A 24,578-nucleotide genomic window follows, 5' to 3' on the forward strand; every position below is an offset into this window, starting at 1 on the left:
AGGAAATATTGAAAGGAAGACATTTTGATGACATTTAGGACATAAAGTGTAATACGATGACAGCTCTGATCGCCATTCCAGAAAAAAATAGTTTCAAAATTGCTTTGAAGGGTGGACTACGTGCTGGTGTCTGTGCATAGCTTCCAAGGGGAGTACTTTGACGGTGACCATAGTGATATTCAGCAATGAGGTATGCAGCATTTTTTCTAGGATGAGTTCGCGAACTTACTTGTCAGGCTTCGTATTCATGTTTGATGTATTTTTCCTCTTTTTCTTTTCTTCTAGCTTGCGTGTGTGTGTATCTAGTAACAGTTCTTTGAATTCATGTTATTTTAATATCCATCTTTACATACAGCAGATGGCAGAAATATTTTAAAGACAAAGCACCGTGATATTGAGACTAAAATTTCCAGTGTTCTGAATTTAAAGAAAAGAACAACATTTATTTTTATTAAGTATATTTCCTTTTCAAGGAAATTTGATTGATTTGGGTTTATATTATATGTTCCACATTTATGAAATATTATAGGCGAAAAACAAGTTGATATCATGCTAATATAAAAGGAGAGGAATAGTTATTTTAATAAAGGACAACTGTAGTCAGTCTAAAACTCAATCCTTAGATACAAACTTCCAGTTATAAAATAAATAACTCATGATTATGTATAGTGTGGCGACTATAGTTAACAGTACTCCATTGAATATTTCCAATTTGTTAGGAGAGTAAATTTTAAAAGTTTTCATATAAGAAAAAAATTCTATACCTATGTGTGGTGACAGATGTTAACTAGACTTACTGTGGTTATCATTTTGCAATATATACAAATATTAAATCGTTATATTATACACCTGAAACTAATATAATGTTGTGTGTCAGTTATACCTTAGAAAAAGATGTAAAAATTTTAAAACAAAATGCAACCCTTGGTTAAAGTAGTTTTTCAGAGATAGATTGATGAAACTATATCTGACTACAGATACTTACATTTTAACAATTTCTTAAGGTAAAACAAATATTTGTCTTTGAATATCGTGTTCTAAAAATAATGTAACAGCACAAAGTAGCACTATATTTTACATTTATTGTACTTTACTAAGAAAACACTGGCAGTTTTAATAATTCATCACTGATTATTTTTATATTTTAAGTTACTATTAAAAGTCACGTTGCTCTTTGTGATGTGGTTATAATTTATAACCACAGACAGTCTACATTTTTAAGCTAAAACTATACCTCACCTTCACATATCATTTACATATAGTGATTGCTTCCACATGTCTGGCATAAGGTAAAATAGTTTATGAGCATTGTAATATGGCTAACGCCACAATGAAATAAAATTCATCTTTGTCTAGAGTACCTCAAAAATTTATTCATGCTGGTGTATAAAGTGTTTTCCAAAGGAATTCTGTCTTCCAGAAAAATCCTTTAAAAGCTGACTGGTTAGTGTCACCTTTTTTCTAACAACGTCTCGATTTCCCAGTCTGGCTTCCAAGTATCTTCTGTTAGACAAAAGCCCCTTTAAGTTACTCTCAACATATTCTCCATTCTATTTACCAGCTTCAGGCTGCAAGTTTATTTTTTTGAGTGACTGAATATCCTCCTTCCTGTAAATGGGTCATTTGTGATCACAGGTGGTTTACAGAATTAGTCAGAAAGGCTCAGACTTTATATCTACAAAGTTTCATTCAGACTTGGGGACATATTAAATAGGAATATTGTGTTAATTCCTATGTGAATTCAATAATCTTTTATGTCGTCATGAAGGATGGTGTGTCTTCATAGACCAAGTCATAATAAAATAATATTCAGGGTAACCATTACACCATTTGAGAGGATATGATGTAAGTACAGGAGCAAATAAAATTAGTCATTTCCTGGTTATTTTTACTGAATATCAAATGACTGACTTTGGTTCATGTTAAAAACATGAATGGGAACTTGTAGTCTGTGAGATGCAGGCAAGCCTTGCCTAAAGAAACAGGTGCTTCCTTGCTTGGCCTGACTCAGTAACTTTTCATAGGCAGAAGACCTAAAAACCAGGTCTGCTTTCATTCTCATCATTAGCTTAAGCATACACACTTATAGATTCCACTGAAATTACACTTGAACCTGTCAAGCAATAGGTCATCATCAAAACATTTAACTTCACCTATGTAGGACTGAAAGGCCTAATGTTATACTCAGCTATGTTTCATCAAATTATTTACTTGTGACACTAGGTTTCTACAAAGCCTCCTCATATGTTTACTGACCAGTTAATATAAACAAACTTCATGTTTTTAAACATTCACACTATTATGCTATAGGTCTTTGAAAGAAGTATAAATATAACATTTGTGATTTTTTTGTATTATTAATATTATTATTATTCACAAAATAAGTAATAGCTAGAGAACACATGCATGCACACCCATCCAAATAAGCAAAACACAGAAATCCAGAATCTATGCAATTATTAATCTGCCTCAAGAAATTAATAGTTAATGCATATTTTATGTGTACTAAACACTGATTGGGTACCTTAAATATGTATTGTCATTATCCTGGTAACAGTTACTATAACAGCAACCCAAGGCTGAAAAAGCTAATAACGTGTCCATAGCTTTACACACAGAAAATTCCAGAGTCAATTAATGCTTTCTTCACCACTAGGCTAAAATCCTTCTTGCCCTTTTGAAATTTTTGTTTTAATAGCTAAATTAGAAAATGCCATTAATTTCTCAATAGGCCCACAAGCAAGTACTTGACACTGTAAACATAGCAAGACTTACTATTCACAAACACTAAATAATGACAATGTATAATATCAATATATTTATTTTTAATTGAATATGTGCTATCATTTTGCACATTCCAAGAATGTGAAATTTTCTTCTTTTGGAAATATAAAAAGGTGATAAATCTGGCTGTTTAGGTGGGGCATACTAGAGACATTCAGCCATTAACTTTATCTATAAAGAAAACTAAGTTGTATGAAAAGGATGGTGTAATATGTACAATGGGGAATCTACCTAGGGGAGTGTGGTCTATAGCATGTGTTATGTGTGGTACAGATTAACATTATAGGCTGAGATCAGTACTAAAGAAATGAATTGCTATTGCATCACTAATTTCACTTCCTTGTATGGCAACTGCTTAAAATGGACTAAACATATTCTTTCAAAATTAGTGTGCTGATATTTATGTAGGTGTAGACAGAAGTACTGTCATAGAGTAGACAGTTTCTCCAACATGACAAAGATCAAAGCCAATCAGATTAGTATAAATCTTGTTTCTGATGAAACGAAATTGGACAGACACTGACTCTGCCTTGCCCAGTGATTTTATCCGTGCAAGAAAAAAACTTTTCTTAGTCACCTGGTCTCATTTTGTTGTTTTGCTAGAAATCTTTTTCAAGAAGCTCTCTCGATTAGGAGGTTGAATGATGGGGAGAGGATGCCTGCTCTGTTAGAGTGTGCAAAGGGAACCTTAATTCTGTTCTGAATAGATGCGCTGGGAAGCAAAAGAAGGCTGGGACTCTATTGAGTATGAGGAACACACAGTGAAAATAAGAACCTCCATGGCTGCGGGCCAATGTGGGAGAGCCAAACAGGCAAGTGGAGTCAGGATTAGTTGCTCTGTCTGAGCACAGCTTTCTATTTTCTCTAGTTAGAATCAAGAGCAAAGGGGAGAATCCTTGCACACCAACTCAAGGGGGGAAAGTCCATCAAAAGAATGATGAACTCACATAATATAGTGAGCTGGGAAAAAAATCACATCACCCTTGATATCTTGCTTTGCCCAAATAGTGACATGGTGATAGAGTGAAATTTGTGTACAGCTCTCAGAACTTCTAGATGTATGTGTATGCTTTGCCATCAACTTAAGAAAATTTGAGGGAAGTACTATGTAACAGAATATTTTTAGTTAGAGAGCTAAATGACACTTGATTGTTGGGTTTTAACATTTTATATGAAAGCATAAATATCGGCAGTTTTCCTGAAATATGATTTGCATTTTTCTGGACATGTGAAAATATATTGCTCTATTTGGTAAGGATAAGCTACATGTCCACATATGATATCTTTGTACTCCAGGAGATCAGGTCAGTATGTGAGGCCCAGTCTGAACTGTAGCCATTTGTTTCAGAATATTATTCAGCATCTCAGATGATGACTCAGTAACTTAGAAATGAGGGCCAACTCCCAGGTTTCTGGATTCCTAAAGCATTGCTTTGCACACATCACTCATTTATAAACGTTAAAAAGTTTCACTATCTATTGTTTAAAGCTAAGCTTGAATCCTGTAAACTCTGTTTGAAAATTCTCTACCATTTATCCATATATAACCTGTTTCTGCAGCCTTAAATGATTTTTCTTCCAATCAAATATGTCATTACTCTATTTTACAAAACTTAAATTAAATTGGATATGGATGTTCTCAACTCTGCTCCTTAGCCCTCTCACCTGGAATAATTATCTGCCACCTCCTCACTCCTTCAACCACTTTATTCAAAGAGTATTTAATGAGACCCTAGCATGCACAAGACTCTGTACTTGACCGAGGATACAAGATGAATAAAAACAGATGTGATGTTATAAACTTGACAGTCTTTGTCTTTCCTTCCACATGGTTAAGTTTTTCAGGACAGTTGCCATATTATGTTGTATACCTCTCTGCCTCTTAAAAGGCCTTGCAAAAGAGATACTCAAGTCAATGTTTATTGGAGAGGATAGCATAACTAAACAACTGAGAGGGTGGGAGGATGTGTACCTAGGAAGGAATGTTTACAGGTGTGATGAGAAGGGATGGCTGTTTTGGGGCATTGTTGGCACTGTAAGGTGAAGAAAGTTTCAGTTTCAAGTTACTATCAAATTTTGTAGCACACTCTTAGTTGTAGAAATTAAAAACCTTATTGTTCTCAAATTCTTTATATCCTTCCAACACACAATCATTTACTAAACCTGATTTTTGTAATATGTTGAGCATGTTTCATCACCAGCCTTTCTCATTTCCATTATTGTGTTCCTTATTCAGGCATTAATTTCTTCACATCTGGACCACCAGGTAGTTTCTGCTATGTGCTAGACTCCTTCAGATCAATCATTCTTATTAGCCAAACTAAGGGGTTTGGACTTTAATCAGTAAGAATTTAAAATAAGGAAAAGACATAATTTGATTTGAATTTTTGAAAGATTTATAGCCTGTGATGACAGAAAGAAGAGAGAATAATTATAGGTGGCTGTTGCCATAGTAAGGCAACTGATGATAACAGCCTGACTTAACCTGAAAGAGAAGGTAGGACAGATGTGAGCTATAGACTCAAGGGGTAGAATCCCCAGGATATCAAGTTAGATACAAGGTAGGCCAGCGAGAGAAGAAGCAAAGATGCCACTGCCCTAGACAACTGTGACAAAATGGCAATATTACCTGATACAGGGAGTAAGGAGGAGAAACAAGTTTGTAGAGAGAACAGTGAGTATAGTTTTGAACAAGTTGAGTTGGAGTTCCTTGTGAGAGATACAACACGTGGAAGCAATACACGCAAACGTCCCCACCTAGCTCAGCAACTGGTCCCCAGAACTAGTAGCATGTGGGAAAGTAATTTTCCTGGGTAGGGGCATGAATAGATGGATAATAATAGCACTGAATTTCCAGTTCTGAGAGCTTTCTGCTATGCTTCCCTTCCTAGTCATTGCTTGGGCAGACTTTCTACATCTCAAGGATCAAGGAGATTATTCTGTCCTGTAATAAACATATTTTATTGATGTAAATGTGAGACATTTAGACTAAAATTATGGGAACCACACTCTCTGTACTAGGCATGCTATCTAGTGTAGATCATTAGGTATGTGTAGAAGAGGGAGATTTAGTGAAATTTTAAAGTAGCAAGATTATCTAATTAAGACATTGTCCTTTTGTTTGCTCTTCTGTAAATTAATCTGCTAAAAATGAAAAGTTCCTAATCTCTTCCCAAGAGAGACATAAGAGCTTTTAATTTTTGAGGCCTAGAAACTGTTTTCATATCACCGGGGGAGCATAAACAGGATTTTATTTTTGAAAGGAGGGTCTTAAATGAGATTTATTTGGATAGGACAAGAAGAATGGGTTGAAGACTTCGTATTTTCAGAAAAAAAGGTGGGAGTGGAGGTAGGGGGTAGGGGAGAGGGTGGACAGAGTCAGCTATAAAAAAAGAAAAGATTCTATATTTCAAATATGGAAAGATGGAAGGCTATTATATTGGGGGACACTATATGTTCTGCTCACACCCTGTACTCTGGAGGTGGAAAGATTTGAGAATGGAAACATTGTGTGCTTTTCTGTGGAGGGAATAAGACTGAGCACTAAGGCCTGGAGATAAGATGCTAAGAAGCTCAATGGTAGGGTTGCTGAAATGGGCATTTTGGCAAATTCCCAGAGTAACAGTGCCTAAGAGAGAATAGAGAATTCTGCTGGATAGCAGCATCATACAGTAGAAGATGCTCAGGGAAGGTCAACCATTAAAGACAGAAGATAACAGACAATCCTTAACTGCTCAAGATATGCCATCAAGGAAAGGAAAACCCTCTCCCCATGACCTGTCACCTCAGTTCTGTGCTCTGGTGATTGGTGTTTCACATTCCGTAATTCCCAATCAAACATAATGTGATGTAGAAAAATAATGACTTGAATATAACTCTTCTTGTATTTGTTATGTACACAGATATGTACTACATATAAACACAGTGATTTATGTAGTTCTTCATTTGGTATATGTAATTCTGCAAGTAAGGTACATACAAATTCTACAAGTGACTTTTTGCAATTTGAGTTGAAAAGTACCACAAACCTATAATTTTCTCTAATATATTATGAAACGTTCCAAGATTTTAATAGCCTGTTTTGTCCTGAAACTATCTTTTTCTTTAGTAAGCCACAGAAACATCTTAAATGATATCAAAGTTCTAAGGGAATTAAAATACATGGCATATATGACTGTGCATTTAAAGATATGTGGTATATGACAGTAATGCACAGTTAAGGGGACATTTTAATACCTGTTACTCATCATGTAGTTGGCATAGGTCTTCATATTAAAAACAAACATGATTTATCAAATAACAATTGCTCTTTCCACACCTTGATGGTGAGCTGGTTAAAGAAATAACAAAGTAAAGCTGAAAAAATAGAAATTAGCTAGGGAAATGAAAAGAAAAGCCAGTATATTTTATAATCTCAAGGAAATATAGTCACAGTGTTTTCCACACTGGTAACCAAATTCAACTTCTGTTTCTTTTTTCCATTGGTTGGAAAGAAGCCTGGCCAATGTGTTTTATAGACAAAACTCAAAGGAGAGATGGATAAGCCCAAATGACTACTGTGACCACTGTGGAAAAGACATAACAAGTATATATCACTTGTCCCTCTTGATCTCATTTTTAGTCAAATCAAGACAACTGCGTATTAACTCTATCATGTTCCTAGCCTGATATGCTGCAATTTTAAGTTTCCCTTGTTAAAGGATACATTTGTTTCCATGTTGCATTTGAATGCAGAAAAAAGTATATCTATAGTACCCTGTTTCCCTAAAAATAAGACCTAGCCAGACAATCAGCTGTAATGCGTATAGCTGATTGTCCAGCTAGGTCTTATTTTCAGGGAAACACGGTATTATATAAACTATATAAAATATATTGTTTTCCTAAAAAGAAAAACATATTACAAAGAAATAGTTTTTGATAATTTAATTACCACCCTTCTCTAATTCTACCTTCTCACATTCTTGTCTCTCAAGGCACAGCTTCCCTGTACCCTATTTTAAAAATCCCCCAGACGTCTTTAGGTAGATATGATAATGCCTTCCTCAGAAATCCTACTATATTCATTTTGTTTATCCAAGGATCTACTTATTTATGAAGAAATCCCTCACGTGCCTTTTGTAGATTAATGTGTGTGTCTGTTACACATAGAATACAAGTAAGAAATTTATATTAATTATAATACCTGAATTTGCAATGATTAAAATTTATATAACTGGTGAAAACCTAGGTTTATTTAAACTAATTTTAAAAGTATGATCACAACAGAGAGGAGTTTATTCTCTTGAAAATTTAAATTTGAAGATAAAAATTAAAATTTCTAACACACAAAGATTCAAAAGTACTTGGATAGTTTGAAGTTGACCTCAGGTATAAACAATTTTGTTTTGGCTTTCCCCAAACATATTCCTTAAGAGTTGGGACTAGGCCTTAATTAATTTTTTAATACCTCTTAATAGCTATGATTTGTACATAAAGGCTCTCTTGGTGGTAGTCCTACTGTCCCTTTCTGTTGATACTTGTGCTTTGACACAGACTAACATATTTCATAAGAATTCAACATCAAGCATTGCAAATTAATTCATATTCTAAACATCAATTATAGAGCTATAAAAGGACTAAGGAAATCATCCTGTTATGAACCCCAACCTCCTTAATTATATGAGATCAGGATCTTAAACAAAGAACTCAACATGTATTTTGCATATTCACACTTCAATCAAGATTCCTGTGGCTATTTCCTATCACATCTACTCCCCTGGGCAAATGGGGGCTCAAAAGCAAGGGCTGAGGGTAGGAGTAGGTGGTGCTCCAGGGCCATAGAACACAAAGGGGAAGAAGGGACTGAGTTGGAGATGAAAAGCAGGGACAATGAGCAACTAACTACTGCTATCCTTAAGTGGAATCAAGGGTAAGAGGAAGCAAGGAAGGCTCTGGAATACTAAATCTTGGCAAGTTGTCAGAGAGCAAAGCCAGGAGTCTCCCTAAAGTATGGACAATGAAATACAGCCAATTTATATTTTTAAATGCTTGTACTTTCAACTTTGTTTGGTAGGACTGATTTGTTTTACACAAAGATTCAGATATAATGAGACTGATGATGAGACATTTTATCTTTAGCTGCTTACTATTTGGTAGCACTTCCTTTTCTGGCTGGGTGTACTGAGACACCATAATAAGGAAAATCAAGGTATCTGCTCAAACGAATGAAACAATTCTCCAACCTTAGAGTTTTCTAAGAGGTCTGTATTATTATAAATTCTCCATTCTTTACTTGCAGGCAAACACAGATGATCCAGATACTTTCTGATTCAGTCCTGGAATAGGTTTGGTTCAGAGGAGACATCATTTGTGGGGATAGCACTGCTCTCATACGCTTCGTGTCCTCTGATATCCACCTGTCCTAGGATCTAGCACTGAGTTTACTTTCTCAACAATGTTATAACGTACAATTCACTTATAATGAATTGTTTATTATAAATTTGCATAATGTTCATACTCACTTATAAGCAGGTATATGATGCATGTAAAAAACAAAGCAAATGTAACACAAATTCATTCAACAATGAGGCGCTTCTGCTAGCCATGAAGAACATAATGATGAAAAATAATACCGATCTGGCCTTGAGAAGCTCACAATCTAGCACAACAAAGGTGATTCACATACGCAGTCTTACAGACTAAAGAAGACATTTGATGTATTCAACAGAACTAAGCTTCATTTAGGTTGTAGTGAAGACTCAAACGGGTGATGTTATATTCTACCCAAAGGCATGTTTAGACTGCAGCAACAAATTAAGTTACTATAAGGTTTGGTCAACACTGTTTCCCAACACACATCTCTCCAAGAAAAGGAAACCTAGAAATGTAGTTTTAATGATTCATTCAGAAGATGACAAGACTCCCTAAATTTGTGGTCATGCTAAGCTTGTAGAAAATACTAAGAACAATTAATTCTTCATATTTATCAACAGAATTTTATTTTTGCTTATCTTCATTCCCTAATTCAATTATAAATTGTGTGTATGTATATATATATATATTTATGCTGAGTTTGACAGAGTCCAGCTTTCTTACTGTTTGGAAGTAGTATATGAATTCCCTATTTTTACTGATATTTATGTCTTGGCAATCAAAGGAGATTGTAACTGGAGTCATTCTTATTTATTTGCGTCAGATAGAATTTATTGATTCTTCCATATTTTTAATTATAAAAACATATTTTTAAAAATTTTATTAAAATAATTGGGGGATATTAGTTAATAAAATTATATAGGTTTCAAGTGTACAATTCTATAATACATCATCTGTTTATTGCATTGTATGAAACCTACAAACCAAAAGCAGTCATTTTTAAAAAAAATACACAAAATGTACTTTTCTAAACATTATTTTACCTTCTCAACTAGCTACTCTCCAATTATAAATGATGGCAATCACATGCCACAGGCACACTGACTCCTCATTCCTGTTAAGTACACCTCATGATTAAAGTTTAAGGACAAAATAATAATCTCTATCTATCTATCTATCTATCTATCTATCTATCTATCTACCTCTCTCCATATATATATATATATATATATATATATATATATATATATATATATATATATATAAATGTATATGAAATAATTCATATATACAGAGGGTGCCAAAAAATGTATACACATTTTAAGAAACAAAAAAACTGTATTAAAATTACACTGATGGTAATCACTTTGAGCACCTCTTGTAATTGCAGAAGTCAAACGTGACTTGTATTCATCTTTTGCTATCAGTATATATTAAGTATTACAATTTTAATGCAATTTTTTTCCTTTCTTAAAATGTGTGTACATTTTTTTGGCACCCTCTGTCCTTCCAGCATTCTGATCTTTTAGTACTGCTATTTTACTCATTATTTTGTTTTCTATTTTACAGATCAATTTCACATGTAAAGCCTCATTTAAGTAAAAATATTTTAATTTATTTTTATTTTTTATTCTTCTTTTTAACAGAACCATTTACTTTTTCAGGGTCAAAATGTAGCATAAAGGTATACAAAGGACACATCAAAATGTTTAACAAATTTCATTTTAACAAATACTTCTGTTTTGTGCATGTCACATCTCTTGACTCTTATGCCAGTTTTTTTAAAGCTTGGCTTTCACACATTACTCTGTGTATTTATCCTAGCAGTCTGCCCATTTCCAAACTAATGAAAAAGATGTCACAAATTGCTAGTGCCACCTATTAGTGGAAGCACAGAACTGCAAATCACAATCATGTCTTTAAAAAGCACCTTAGAAGTCATGAGGGGTAAAATCCATCCCAAGATTCATACTTGTCCTAATTTATGTTTACAGATGTTGGTCTTTTAAAAATAAGCTTTCACTACATGCACTAAACTTAGATACTGTCATGAGTTTTTGAGATTTTACCTATGACTTTTTGCATGAATGGATCATTTATCGTATTTTTTTTCCAGAAAGTTTTGATAAGTGCAATGTTTTAATCAATTAATATGTAAGTATCCATGATATAATATCATGACTTTATAATAAATGAACATTGTTAGACGATAATCAACTCAAAGTTTATTTCAGTACTGGTCTCTCTGGAAGATATTTAGAAAAATTCAAATATAAATACTATTTAAAACAGTTTAAAATTATCCACAAGATGTAAAGGTGTGATGTTCTGACCTGTTGAATTGTGCATGGAAGTTTAAATGAGAAAAAAATGGGATGAGAAAGAAAACCTCACAATTTCTTATAGCTTACTTAAAGTTTAGAATAACTTTATATTACTTAAAACACACATCTCAAATCCAATTATATATTCATACTAAGCATAAATAGATTATAATCTGCAATGGACAATTTAACTTTAATATTGTTACTAGGAACATGTACAATTATATTAATTAATTCTAATTAAATTTGTCACTGAAAGATCCTTCAATTGCATTAATTCTTGAATGTGGAATTTAAATATAATTGACCAAAAACAATCACAAGATATTAGTTACTTACGTTGTATAATTTCTGTGAAAATCAAAAATAAGAAAACAAGGAGAAATTATTATATTTATAACAGGTCTATACATCTATTTAGCTGCCTAAATAGTCAGGTATTTTATATCACTGCCAGTAGTGGAGTCTTGGGAATAATTTATATGTAGAGAAATAATATAAAAAGTTAGAGTTGGAAAAACTGTCTCTTCCATGTTCAGGTTTACTTAAGTTAGTTTGACTGAACATCATTATCAAAAGTTTGTAGGTTAAAGGCTTACACGGGATGCCTTGTGGTCTAAGTTATTTTCTTGCTTGCTAAAGTCTATACTGTATAAATTATTATTTGAAAGGCCAATCTGGTTGGCAGCTTTAAACAGAGAAGCCACAAATTGGAGACTTTCACTAGCCCTCATTTGATCTGACCAGCATTGGATCACACGATGTGTGCTGAGAATTTGTTTTATTTTATTTTTTATTATTTTGCCAGGATACACTTGTTGAGTAGATGAAGAAAAATGTATAGTTGTCAGTGTGCTTATGTTGAAGAGTTTAGAGTCAAAATATGATTTTTAAAGTTAATAGAATTTGAGAAGAAAAGGTCATATTATGAGAAGAAAAGGCCATGTAGGAATCAGCAAGTCAGAGACCTGATGCCAAATATACAGTGACAATTGAACAAAAGACATTGCAAAGAATTTATAACCTCTTTGCTTTCCCCTACATGTTTCATTTTAACTGTTTAACAGTGAGGGGATTTTTAGTGAAAGACAAATTTCATTCTACACCATTATGTAAATACTTAAGATCCATGAAAACTTTCCATGGAAACCAAAAGATCATATATATGTATATGTATGTATATATATACATATATATATATATGTATGTATATATATACATACATATACATATATATGTAATTTAAAATATGAATGTCATTTTAAATCAATAACAGTTTTATTGTAAAGCATTTATTATTCTTCATAACCTGTTGATTTCCAGGATTATTTTTCTCAACTATAAAATATTAATATAAAGGTTCTGTCATTTATCTATTCATATATATGTGTATGGACATGTGAATGTGTGCTTGTGCTTTCGTATAAGTAAAGGAAATCTCTGAAAATTCCACAAGTTTAATAAATAATAAAGTAAATCACCATTTACATTAATTGAATTTTAAAGTGACCATAATGTATTGAACAATGGCAAATAAAAAAGCTTCTGCAAGTTTTACTGCGTAATTTTTAATTCAATAGTATCAGAAAGATGTGTATGACAATCTCAATTTAACTGATAATTGTATTCTTAAAATAAATAAACTATTTGATTCTGGGGGAAAAAAACCAAACAAACTTTACAAAGTATGAAAAGAAAGCCTTTAAAATGTCTACCATTTATTTAAATGCTATTTAGTAAGTCCTCCCTCTGAAGGTAAAGTTAAAGGCATTCATTTAACCTTTGGATTCACATGATCACCATCACATTCAGACTTGCATGTGTCTTTAATTTCTCCTAAAACTGAAGCACACAATGTCCTGGAAAAGATCATTACACTGAGTGATGGAACATTTGTCATTTGTTTAAAACCCCAAACCTAATTTATTTCCTTGTGATTTCCATAGCTTTTTCTGAAGTCTTCATTGTACCACACATTCCAAAGGGAAGATTACATGATATTCTGGTATTTCATGAGAAAAGTGAAATTTGACTAGTTTTGAAGGGGAAATAAACTGTTATGCATACTTTTTAAAAAGAAGCATTTCAACCTTTAGCTACATTACATATATTTAAGGAAGGCAAAAGTATCTCTGAGTGAATGTTTCTTGAGGATAATTTGTATGTGACTGCTGAGATTTACAGAGTTCTCACATTTGCTTCCCCCACAAGGATTCTAAATCAGATGGTTCAGAGAAAAAGCCAGCATACCCCATTTTTTTCTAATATTATCACTTCTCCAGATGGCCCTAAACCATCTATTCAATTCCTTTTTCCTAGAAAGTAAAGAGGTACCTTATTAGATATACTTGTATATCCACTATAAAGGTTGCCTTCTTGTTCTTACTTCTTTTTCATTCTCATTTAACATATCATTTATTTATTTATTTATTTTTTTCATCTCCTACCAGGCAAGATGACAAGTAAAGTAAGCACAGTGATTGCCTGAAACTTTGTCTTGGCAACCTGAGCAATGAGAGAGTTAATGGTGGATCTTTGAAAACAAGTGACCATGGGAAATTAGGGTTGGCAGGGATTTAACTCTTCATGAATCATGCTGGAATATTTTTAAGGTCAATGCAGTAGATGTTTTAACTGTGTTTGACATCTAATTAAGGAGGAAAAAGAAGCAACTAAAAAAGAATGTCTATTTTAGTTTAGAAACAAAGTATTGACAATTGGCTACCAGGCATTTGCTTTGGCAAAACAAGTGTTCATGGAGAGACAAAAAGGTAATGACAGACCAATAAAATGACAGAAGAAAAATTGCTTAGGCCATTCCTCTTTTTGTTTTCTTGCTGTTGTTCCTTTCACAGTTTATTTTACCAAATTGCCAAGCTCTAGGTATATCAATAGAATTGTTATGTAGCTGTAGAGCAGTTTTTGATTTAAATAAAACAAAATTATTCTAATGGATGCCATTGCTAAAAAGAGCTTATAAAGATAGTATCAAATATATACACCTTGTTAATATGTACAGCTTACTTCATCAGACAAGTTTAAAGCATGTGTACATAACAAAGGGCAAGTCTAATTAAATACTATCTTTTTAATTTGTAGAAAGTAGCGTTGCCTCCTCTATAATGGAAAGAAATCTATTATCAAGAAATACAATTCTTGCAAAATAAATAAGCATAATTCTTTATTCTTATTTATTTTACAATTTATTTAGCACTTAGATAAATATATGCAAATCTTATACATTTTTAAACTGCATTACATGTTTCAAACTTGGTACTATAAAAGTATAGCCTATAGCCTTTCACATTTTTAAGAAGAAAAGTTGCATGTAAAACTTACTTATAACAAATATAAATGCATAAAGAGGACAATCATCCTAACAATTATTTGATGACATCCACTCAAAGAATGAAAATAGAAAGCAAAAACTGATGAAAACACAGATGCCATAATATCATATACTATGAAAATAATTTAAAGATAGTTACTAGAGATATAATAGAGATTTAATTAAATATATAATGGATTCTATATGTTTTTCTTTAATATCTTGGATGAGTGCATTTGTAACTCTGTTCATGTTTAAAATTCATTCCCAATTAATAATCAAGAAAATATTAAACTAAAAATAAATATATTTTCCAATTCAGTGAATTTTATCTAACAGGTATTAAATCCAAATAAACACATTTAATAGGTGTTTAATTTTCTAATCCAAAGTGTGAAAATTACATCTCTCTTTCCTATTTGTGGTTCTCATTCATACTAGAGCATTCAAAAAGCGATATTCCCCATCATGTGAAAATTAAAGAATATGTTTTCTGGCATAAGAGCAATGTACACAAGACAGAAGTCTCCATAGATAGATTCAGTACATTTCTTTCACATTATGGGCTAAAAACAGAATATAAAGGAAGGATCTCTATGCCCTACCCCCAATTCTAGAAATCTGAGAATCATAAGAAAGCAACACCTCAGGGACTAAAACTACTTTGAGTTAAAACATTTTAATCTCCAACTCCACTTTAATACTCCCTCAGTTATATAAATAATCTCTTCTAATAAAAGTTATATATATGTATATATATATATAATTTTAGAATTTCTGTTAGTAGCTAGCATTCTTTATACATCTATCTATAAAATCTACCTACACAAATATAGAACAACTCTTTTCTTTGAAATCCTCATTAAAAAACAAGTATACACGTTAAACTGTAACCCAATAAAGTACTAACGACCATGTAATAAAGCTCTTTTTCTTTGTCAAATTTATACTTTTCAAAAAAAAAAAAAGAAGTTCACACAACTAGTTCTACAACTAGGAAGTGATATGTCTTCATTTCTCACTGAAGTACATATGGAATTAAATAACATTATATTTCAAAGGCTTTAGCTTTACACCAATTAGCCAAATACACAGTCTTTTGTACAATCATAACACACTGTGGAAAAACTAGTCTGTTCTCTCCAGTTTATACTCTCTTGGCAAACCATGATCTACTGCTTATGTTAAGCATCTGATTGTCAGATTTGAACAAACTGAATATTCATGATGATGATTAACCATTTAGTGTCTAAAACTAAGAAAATACAGTTTATCATAACGATTATTATAGGTGAGACATGCACATCTACAAAGACCATTTTTGCAATAGTAGCTTTAAAAATATTTTAATAGAAGTGGACTCAGAAAAAAATAACTGAACATATGATCACATATACAGATCAGCATTTATCAGGCACTCAGCTCCTCTGCAAATGTGATTAAATGTTCTTTGTTTGCATTTAAACTGTCATAGCAAACAGAAGACATGCTTTTATTAAAAAGTGTTTAAATGGTCTCAGAAAGACACACACAATCATATAGGTTTCCCAGGTTAAACTAAAAGGTTTTATGGTTTGGATTGGGAGGGAGTTCAAGGAATGAAAAGGGGGTGGGGGAGGATTACAAAGGTAGCCAAATCAGACAAAAATAAAGAAATAAAGATTTACCTTTGTAGGATAATTTCAGCCTTGGCACATTGTTCTTCCCATTTTGATGGCTTGCTCTTGCTGTAAGTAATAGTCCCCAGAAAAGACAGACAATCCTAGTGAACCAGCCCATGCTGCAGACGCTGTAGGTCCTTATGCTGCTTCAGTCTTCCCTCCTGTATTGTGCGGCCAGAGAAGTTCAAACAATCTGAAAACTGGAGGTAACAGGTGATTTAGGTCAGTTTCATTCATAAAAGCAGACAATCAAGACTTCACCGCAACACTAATACCTCTTCTTCTGTAACAGTCACTGAAGCACAGAAACTTCAAAACCCTAAAAAAAAAAAAATCGAAGCAGCCACCGGATAATGAGGCACAACTGTTGTGTGGAAGGGAAAAAAAAAAAAAAAAAAATTAACAAGGGCTACCGCAGTGGTGCTTAAGAAGCAGTTCCTTTTATCTAGGCTCTTCTGATAGCCGGTGGCAGACTCTAATCCTGCTCCCTGCTTCTTTCGGCTCCGGCTCCGGGGAAGCAGAATGAAAGGGAAACAGAGAGAGAGAGAGAGAGAGAGAGTGAGTGAGTGAGAGAGAGAGAGAGAGAGAGAGAGAAAGAGAGAGAGGAACCGTGAGCAGCGCGGACTTTTCCTGTACACATGTAGGGAGAGATGACACAAGATCCCACAGACAGGTTTTCCCAACACTCACTAGACTGGCTGACAATGGGAGAACAAGCGAGCTCAACCCACTCCCTTCCCTCCTGTCACACAACACATGCAAAAAACATTTCATAGAGATTAGAGCTGGGAGCAGAACCCTCCAGCGTGCCTGTGAAAGGCATGTAGCTATAAATTTACTTCCCAAGGCTAGCGTTGTTTTATAGCCTTTTTAAGGTGCAATTTTGATTTGAAAAATCTGAATTCTGCTACCTACGTAATTTACAACTCGTGCTCATTATATAATTCTGCCGAACTTGTGCCTAATACATACATATACATATATAGCATACATATGCATATGTATATGTGTATAGCTACATATCCTTTTTGTCAATATAACTTTAACCACTGAAGGTTTTAAAGCCTTGTTAGAGATCAGTCCCTGCTCCCTACAAGCCGCCTTGGCTCAACCACCCTCTTCCCCAGCCCCACTACAATTTCAGCGAAGAAATTCCTAGTAAAGCCCATTTCAACAATCAGTTCAAGACAAATATAGGTCCACTGAGAATTATAAATTACAACAGGGATTCTCAAAAGGATACTCAGAATTTAAAAACAGCTATGGTTTTCCAGCTTCTGGAATGCTGTGGCTAACATTTTTAATGCATCACATCTCATTAATTAAATCCACTTCCCTAGTTTTGGTTTAAAGGGCAGAGGAAGATGACGAAGTTCACAAAAGTCCCTGCTGAGTATCCAGGACCAACATAAAAAGAATCTGTCTATGTCTCCATGAGCTGGTGAAGGGGTTACTAAATTTCCTGTGGACACATGCAGTCACACAACACCATCAGTTCTTTCCTAAGGAGGCATGTTGTCTGAGGTGTTTAAATTTCCTCTTCTATTTTTCTTTCAATTTTCCCAAAGCCAATATTCTCCTACAATTATTTTTTTGGGGGGTGGACATATAAAAGTTAATAGGACAGAACTTTCCCTTCTTTACTGCTCAACTTTTCCTGCTCTACACTCCCCTCCCTCACCCCTCAACATACACACTTGAAGTAGAGAGAACTCCACTTCAAGAATACAGAAAATTCTCAGCTAAAAGGAGAGGGGGAGTCTCACAATTGAAAGCATAAACACTCACTGAAAATGGCTTTGTAATCTTATAAAAAATGATCTGAGCATTGTCACCACAGCTTCCATTACTTACTGTCTACTGACCAATAGAGAATGAGCATCCCCCACCCCCATCTTGCTCTCTCACTTTGTGTGCGTGTGTGTGTGTGTGTGTGTGTGTGTAGGTGGAGGAGGAAGAAGAGGATGAAGAGGCTTTAAAGGGGGGAGAGTGGGGAAAGGGGTGGAGGGATTCTCTCTCTACTTCACTTGATTAATTCATCAAACAGACCCCGTATTGTATTTGTCAGTTTCCGCAAGCCTATTGATCAGTCAGTATTGTTAAGAAAATAAAATCCAAAAATAATGTTGATTTTACTGATTCCCACACTTGTTATCCTGAGTACTTTTCACGCTCCAGGCCATGGATTAAGACTACAAATGACAAGAGGCTTGTCTGTCTTCCATGGATTACTCTCTATAGACATTCATTCTGCAGAGGAATTCATGTCATTTTGGGATTATTTAGAGGGCTGGACTAATGAATGATCCTATTGAAATATCACATATAATTAGTCTAACTTTAAATAGCAGTAGCATTTTCATTAATATATATTTTAAATGTCTTAAAATATTTATTTTTTTCTGTAGCTCTTGTTACCTAGAGTAGGAGAGCAAGTTTATATCTGTCAGAACTAAACAGGATAAGCAAATTTAGAAATGTATCCATTTCACTTGCGTAATGTCTAATCCTGAAAGATTTTGATGTGTTCCAGGAAAAATAAGTTTGTACATTAAATTCAGTTAAAAAAGGGTCAAAATTGACTTCATGGGGAAGAAAGACATTCAATCTGGATTTCGAACCACAAAATCAGGAGAGTTATTTCATTTTGTAAAACAAATAATTTAAATTAATGTTGAAGCCTGGAATTTGGTAACACAGACACCCCCATGTTTAGATAAATACACTCATAATTAAAAAACAAAACAAAGCAAAACTCAGATTACTTATATTTGATATTTTTCTTACCCTCCAATTGTTTTATGGTCCTTGCGTGCTTTCAGACATTTGAAAGTTTAATAAATTCACATTTATATTTGCTTATCTGTATAGTTTTTAATTCAAAAAAATGTAAAACCAGTAAATTCTTTAGGTAAGCATAACTGTCTTAGTATGATTAAATTATAAAATCGTAGAAAAGAACAGCCACACGTAGGTGTTTTAACTATTTTTTTTTTTTTTTTTTTTTTTAAAGGAAGGAAAAAAGAAAATACATGTCTGAAAAGTACTTCTAAAAGTATTTGGAATTTTATATGTCTCTTTCTTGGTCAGGATTAAATAAGGTCATTTTCATCTTTTTTCTTATAGTACCAAATAGGTGAGGTATAACCAAGGTTAAATCTATTTCTCAACTGAGGTAGAACCTAGGTAGGGGTGGACCTGTGTAGGTTCACAGAAACTTATAACATGTATGTGTGACATAGAGATTTTGATTCACTCCTTCCCCCACTACTCTACCAAGAATCATCACTCCATACTCTGAGAATCTGTGGCCTAAGTCCTGACATGATCAGGCATGCTGTATCTGTCACCTTAGCCATTGATTTTACTGCATCATTTATTACTTCTTAAAAATCAGAAATATTATAGTGATTATTTAATGTTGAATTTTATTTAAGGTATATGTGAAATATCTTATTTTGCTTCTTTCTCAAAGCAGTCTCTCCGTTTTCAATTATTTTTTTTAACCCACAATCTACATCATGTGCTATAATTAAGTCTACTTGCAACTGAGTTCCTAATATCTTCTTAAATTTCAACTTTTCAGATGTAATTAATGGTTACGGCAGAGTCAAATTTGAGCAGGTGCTCAATATGATGATCATGCTGTTGTATGTATTTCTGTCAAATTAGTCAGTTGTTTTCAACCTCACCCCACTCCATATTGAGATGGATTACAAAGATGGCAGTTTTCTGGGTGGTGTACTTGATTTTCTAGAGAAACAACACTTCTAGCTTCACAATAGGTTGGTTAACTCTTGTTTTTCAATTAAAAAATATATATATATTTTCAATTGAAATATATATATAATATATATTATATATATAGTCAAAGAAGATAACATATTAAAGCATTTCTCCATTGGAAATGTATTTCTAATTTTTTCATGAATTGGACAAAACAAATGTGTATATTTTTTAATGTCCACTCTCTAATTTTATTATTTATTATGAAACAAATTGGAGTGGCAATAAATATTGCAGTTTAAGAGTGGGAATTGTTGTTCTAATTTGTGAGATCATCTTCCAAGTACTTCCCCAGGTTATAGGTACCCTGAATCTTTCTGTGAGTAGTAAGTGAAAATACTTGCTATATATGTGTATAAAAGAATATAAGGAAAAGTATAATTTAGATGTATTTAAAGATTTAGTGGGTTAAATGTACTTAATGTTATGGTGCACTTTATTAAACACCTTTGCCTCTACCTAGTATCTTACTCCATCCCATTTTATTGTGGTTAGATGGAGAAAAACCCAGAAAGTAGTTCCACTTGCGGAAAGAAGTAATGACCTCTTTAAGGTAAAATAATGAGCTAAGAATTTCAGAATGAGTTAGTTTACCAGTTTTTCTAAGAAACATTAAGAAGAAAACGAATACTAAAAAGAGGCAAACATGAGTACTCTTCTCAAGGTGCTATTCAACTTAACCATGTAAAAAACAAACAAAAAAAGCCTATATTAGTTTCCATCCAACATCTGCTACATTCTTTTTTCCTTCTTCTTCTTTGAGGGAATGCTTCATCAGTTTATGAGAAAGACCTATGGTCAACAGAATTAAAGCAAATGTCATAGTTGAACATTTGCCCTTGCTCTGACATCTCATGTTGGAAATTCATTTTTAATGAGGATTTTTCTAGTACAGGGAATTTGTACCTTCTTTTTGTTTTTCTAAAAAAGAATTGTGTGGGTGAAAACATTCTTTAGATGATCAGAAGACACCCTATTAATTGAGAAAACTACATAGTTGATGCATTATTCGTTCTAGGCAATAATGAAAGTTATTTAAGACTACTGCAGTAGTCGCTGGGAACTGGGGGTGGCAGGTTAAAAGTAATATCTAAGAAATTAAGTTAAACTTTTCATAATCTGACCCTTGTGAATGCTTTAAGTATAAATGACATGTGAAAGTATGAGCCGAGAGGAGGAATTGGTAAAAGGCAACGGGAATTCAGTCTCTAGGGAAGCATTCACTCCTCTTTCCCTCAGACCCTCCCAACTCCCTCCCCGCCCCTGCCCCACTTAAATAGATTTCAATAAAATAAGCTGTGTCTCTGGACTGAATTTGTAAGAGTTTGAAGAAAAAACAGTTTTGTGTTTTCTCTTATGACATGAATTTTCATGATTCTTTAAGTCAAATAGGTATTCAAGATAAAAGACTCCTTGTCTTTCAAATGAATTGAAGAAATAAATGTTAAATCAATCCAGAAGGAGACCAGAAACTGGCCAGCCATATTATTTGTAGCTGTAGATTTTAAGAAAAGCATAAACACTTAAGGGTATTAGATATTATAAGAGAAGTTCTTTAGTGGTAAGTTGTGGTAGCTCCACTTTCCTTGAGAATTTGATCAGTGAGCCTAGTAGGTGAGTTTTATTAGGTTACTAAGTTTCAGTGAGTGACAAAAAGGGGGATGCATAAAATGTTGTTCATGGTTAGTATCCAATTTGCCAAAAGTGGCGAAAATCCAGTTATAGTGGCATGGTTTATCATTTCTATTGATAAATTTTTTTTGACTTCTTAAATTCATCATATTTTTCAATGGGATTTTTCCTTTTTCTTTTCCATCTATTTAAGGAGCTTGCCATCACTTACAGCTTCTTTATTAGATTATTTAGTAAGTGAATGTACTGTTCCTGAATATCAGCATATTGAAATAATAAAACACTGAAAATACCTGTTTTTGTTTTGTTTTGTTTTAAGTGAGAATGTCTCCACCTCAACTTAAATGGAACAAAAAAGTTTTCAAGTGAGACAAAAATCCCATTGTTAATACTGATCAGTTACAGGCTAGGCAGTGAGGAGGAAAAAATGAGACATCCCTGGAATACCAATGAAATGAACAGGTTGGCTGTGAAGGTTTTCAGGATATGAAGTTATTCATTATTTGCTTTTAGCAAAGGCATATCACACACCTTCTCAGTGAATAAATAAATAAGCAGATCTATACTAAATAAACAAAGTGAAGAAACTAGGCAGTATTGTTTAAACAATTACTTTACATTTGACTCTGGCAAAGCAGTTCCCTTCATTCATTACCCAGTGAAAAGAATGTAACACCTCAGATGTAAATTTACTAAAATCTCCCTATTCTAGGAAGCTGCCTTTTTCCTTTTTAATTTTTTTTAAAAGAACTTGAAACTGATAACGGTAGAGAACAGAAATGTTGAAACCTACAATTAAAGCTCTTTAAAAGAGTTTATTTTAATGGCAAAACCAACTGTTTGGCGCATGTTGAGTCAAAAACTATAGTGCATTTCACTTTTCAAGGGCACACATTTCTCCAAATTGCAAGAGTTATAGAAAAAAAAAAAAAAAAGAAAACAACTTCAATTATTTTCTTTGCTATCCTGTATTGTCTCAATGTTTAAATATCATCTGTGAACCGCCCCTCCCCGCCGCCTTTTTTCGTATCTTGGGGGTTAGAATTATATGCCAGGTTTCATTTCAGTGCCTTGGCTACAGTAGCAGCTGTCACCTTATGGGAACAATTAGGCAATGCCTTGTTTATTAGTTAACAATTATTATTTTTTTATTATTGTTAACAAATGATTTATGAAGAAAATTCAAGTCTTCCCCATTATTCCTCAGGGTATATCCATAGAATTAATCTCTTTGAAAATCAATCAACATAAACTAATTTTCTCCTGCCTGCTGTATTCATGAGAAAAAAAATGGCGTCCAATATTTCTAGCTTTGAATCTTCTGAAATTACAGATCTACGTTAAAAATGGCTTGACTTGAGAACTTGAATGACAATGTGATTATTCCCGTGTTGTTTTTAAAATTTGTTACATGACTCGGGAAACAGAAAGCACTTTAAAGATCCCCAAATATCTACTAGACAGAATTTTATAGAACAACTTTAGAGACATTAAGAATAATGTCCTCAAATTGTGTTCTCACATGGTTTTTAACTATATTATCTCAATTAAAGCTTTAGCAATTAACTATAATAATGTACTGGTTATTCCTAAGGAAAACACTGGTTAATTTTTTGAACTTACAATTTTAAACAATGAGTATATTTCTCATTGTGTAATTTTGATTTTTTTTAATAGAAACATTTGATTTTTTTTAATAGAATCAGATAGTTTGATGGTGACATTTGGATATTATTAAATAAGTACTGCAGATTGCATGATGTCGTGAAACCTATTTTAATTCTATTAAGCCAAAATAAAGACACTTAGAATAAGAACACTAAATTTGAATGAATTAAGCTCAATGTGGTAATTCTCGGGCTGTCAACATATGTCTGTAGGTGCTTGTCACTCTGTGTAACACAGAACACCTAATTCGGTTCCACAGATTCAATTTTAAATTTAAATATATTTTTTTCTTTACTCTCAAAGCCGGTCAGCTTTGAAAACATTTTACTTATATATTTTAAAGTATATATGCAAAACATTTTACGTATATATTGTTTCTTTTATATTTACCCATTAATTCAACAAAATTTTGAGAACTGCCTAGGTGTCAATCGCTATGGTTTGTAAAACAAATTACAAGTTTTTTGAGACTAGTTATATATATTGCTGGTAATCAGTGCCAATTTACTTTTTTTTTTTTTTTTTTTAACTTTCAAACACAAACCATGGAAACTGTCTACAAAGCTTTCTGTACCTATTTTGACTGAGAGTGCTTTATTTGTTTGTTTTTAAATACATCTCTCCTACTATTTTCTTTATAGTAAAACTATATCTGCTTTCACTCTTTCTAGCAATATCTTCTCTATTATTGTGGAAGACACTAGGTGATGACAGATTGTCTACACATTTTGTTGGGTTACTCATGATTATAGACTATTGTGTTCCACTGAAGCTAATCTGTCTATATCAGGATTTTTGCATTAGGGACCCAGGATATAAGATTGCTTAAAAAGAAAAAAAAGCCTTGCACAATTTTTCAGAATGTTTTGTGAGTATTCTGGGAGCTCTCTCCCTTATGATTCTATGGTGCTATGTGCATATATCTATTATAGCTCTTATTATGTATCGTGTGTTTTCTCAATAGACTTGATTCAGAGAGAACAGAAACCTTTTTCCTCATAATTTTATTTTTAGTTCTCAGCATGACATTTGGCACAGAGTAAA

The 24,578-nt window shown here is 33.1% G+C and overlaps 1 protein-coding gene across 6 annotated transcripts in view; it reads right to left on the reverse strand.

Moving 5' to 3' along the window:
* SEMA3A (semaphorin 3A) overlaps positions 1-24,578 on the reverse strand; it is a 457,743-nt gene that overhangs the window by 199,702 nt on the left and 233,463 nt on the right. For 2 of the 6 annotated variants that reach the window (XM_074340665.1, XM_074340664.1), the window contains exon 3: positions 16,455-16,648. In XM_074340665.1, coding sequence (XP_074196766.1) covers positions 16,455-16,566 — 112 coding nt within the window. In that variant the 5' untranslated portion in view covers positions 16,567-16,648. The other 4 variants (XM_074340666.1, XM_074340667.1, XM_074340663.1 and 1 more) reach the window with 4 other exon arrangements.

This window comes from Rhinolophus sinicus, linkage group LG09, assembly GCF_036562045.2.
Source record: "Rhinolophus sinicus isolate RSC01 linkage group LG09, ASM3656204v1, whole genome shotgun sequence".
NCBI lineage: Eukaryota > Metazoa > Chordata > Mammalia > Chiroptera > Rhinolophidae > Rhinolophus > Rhinolophus sinicus.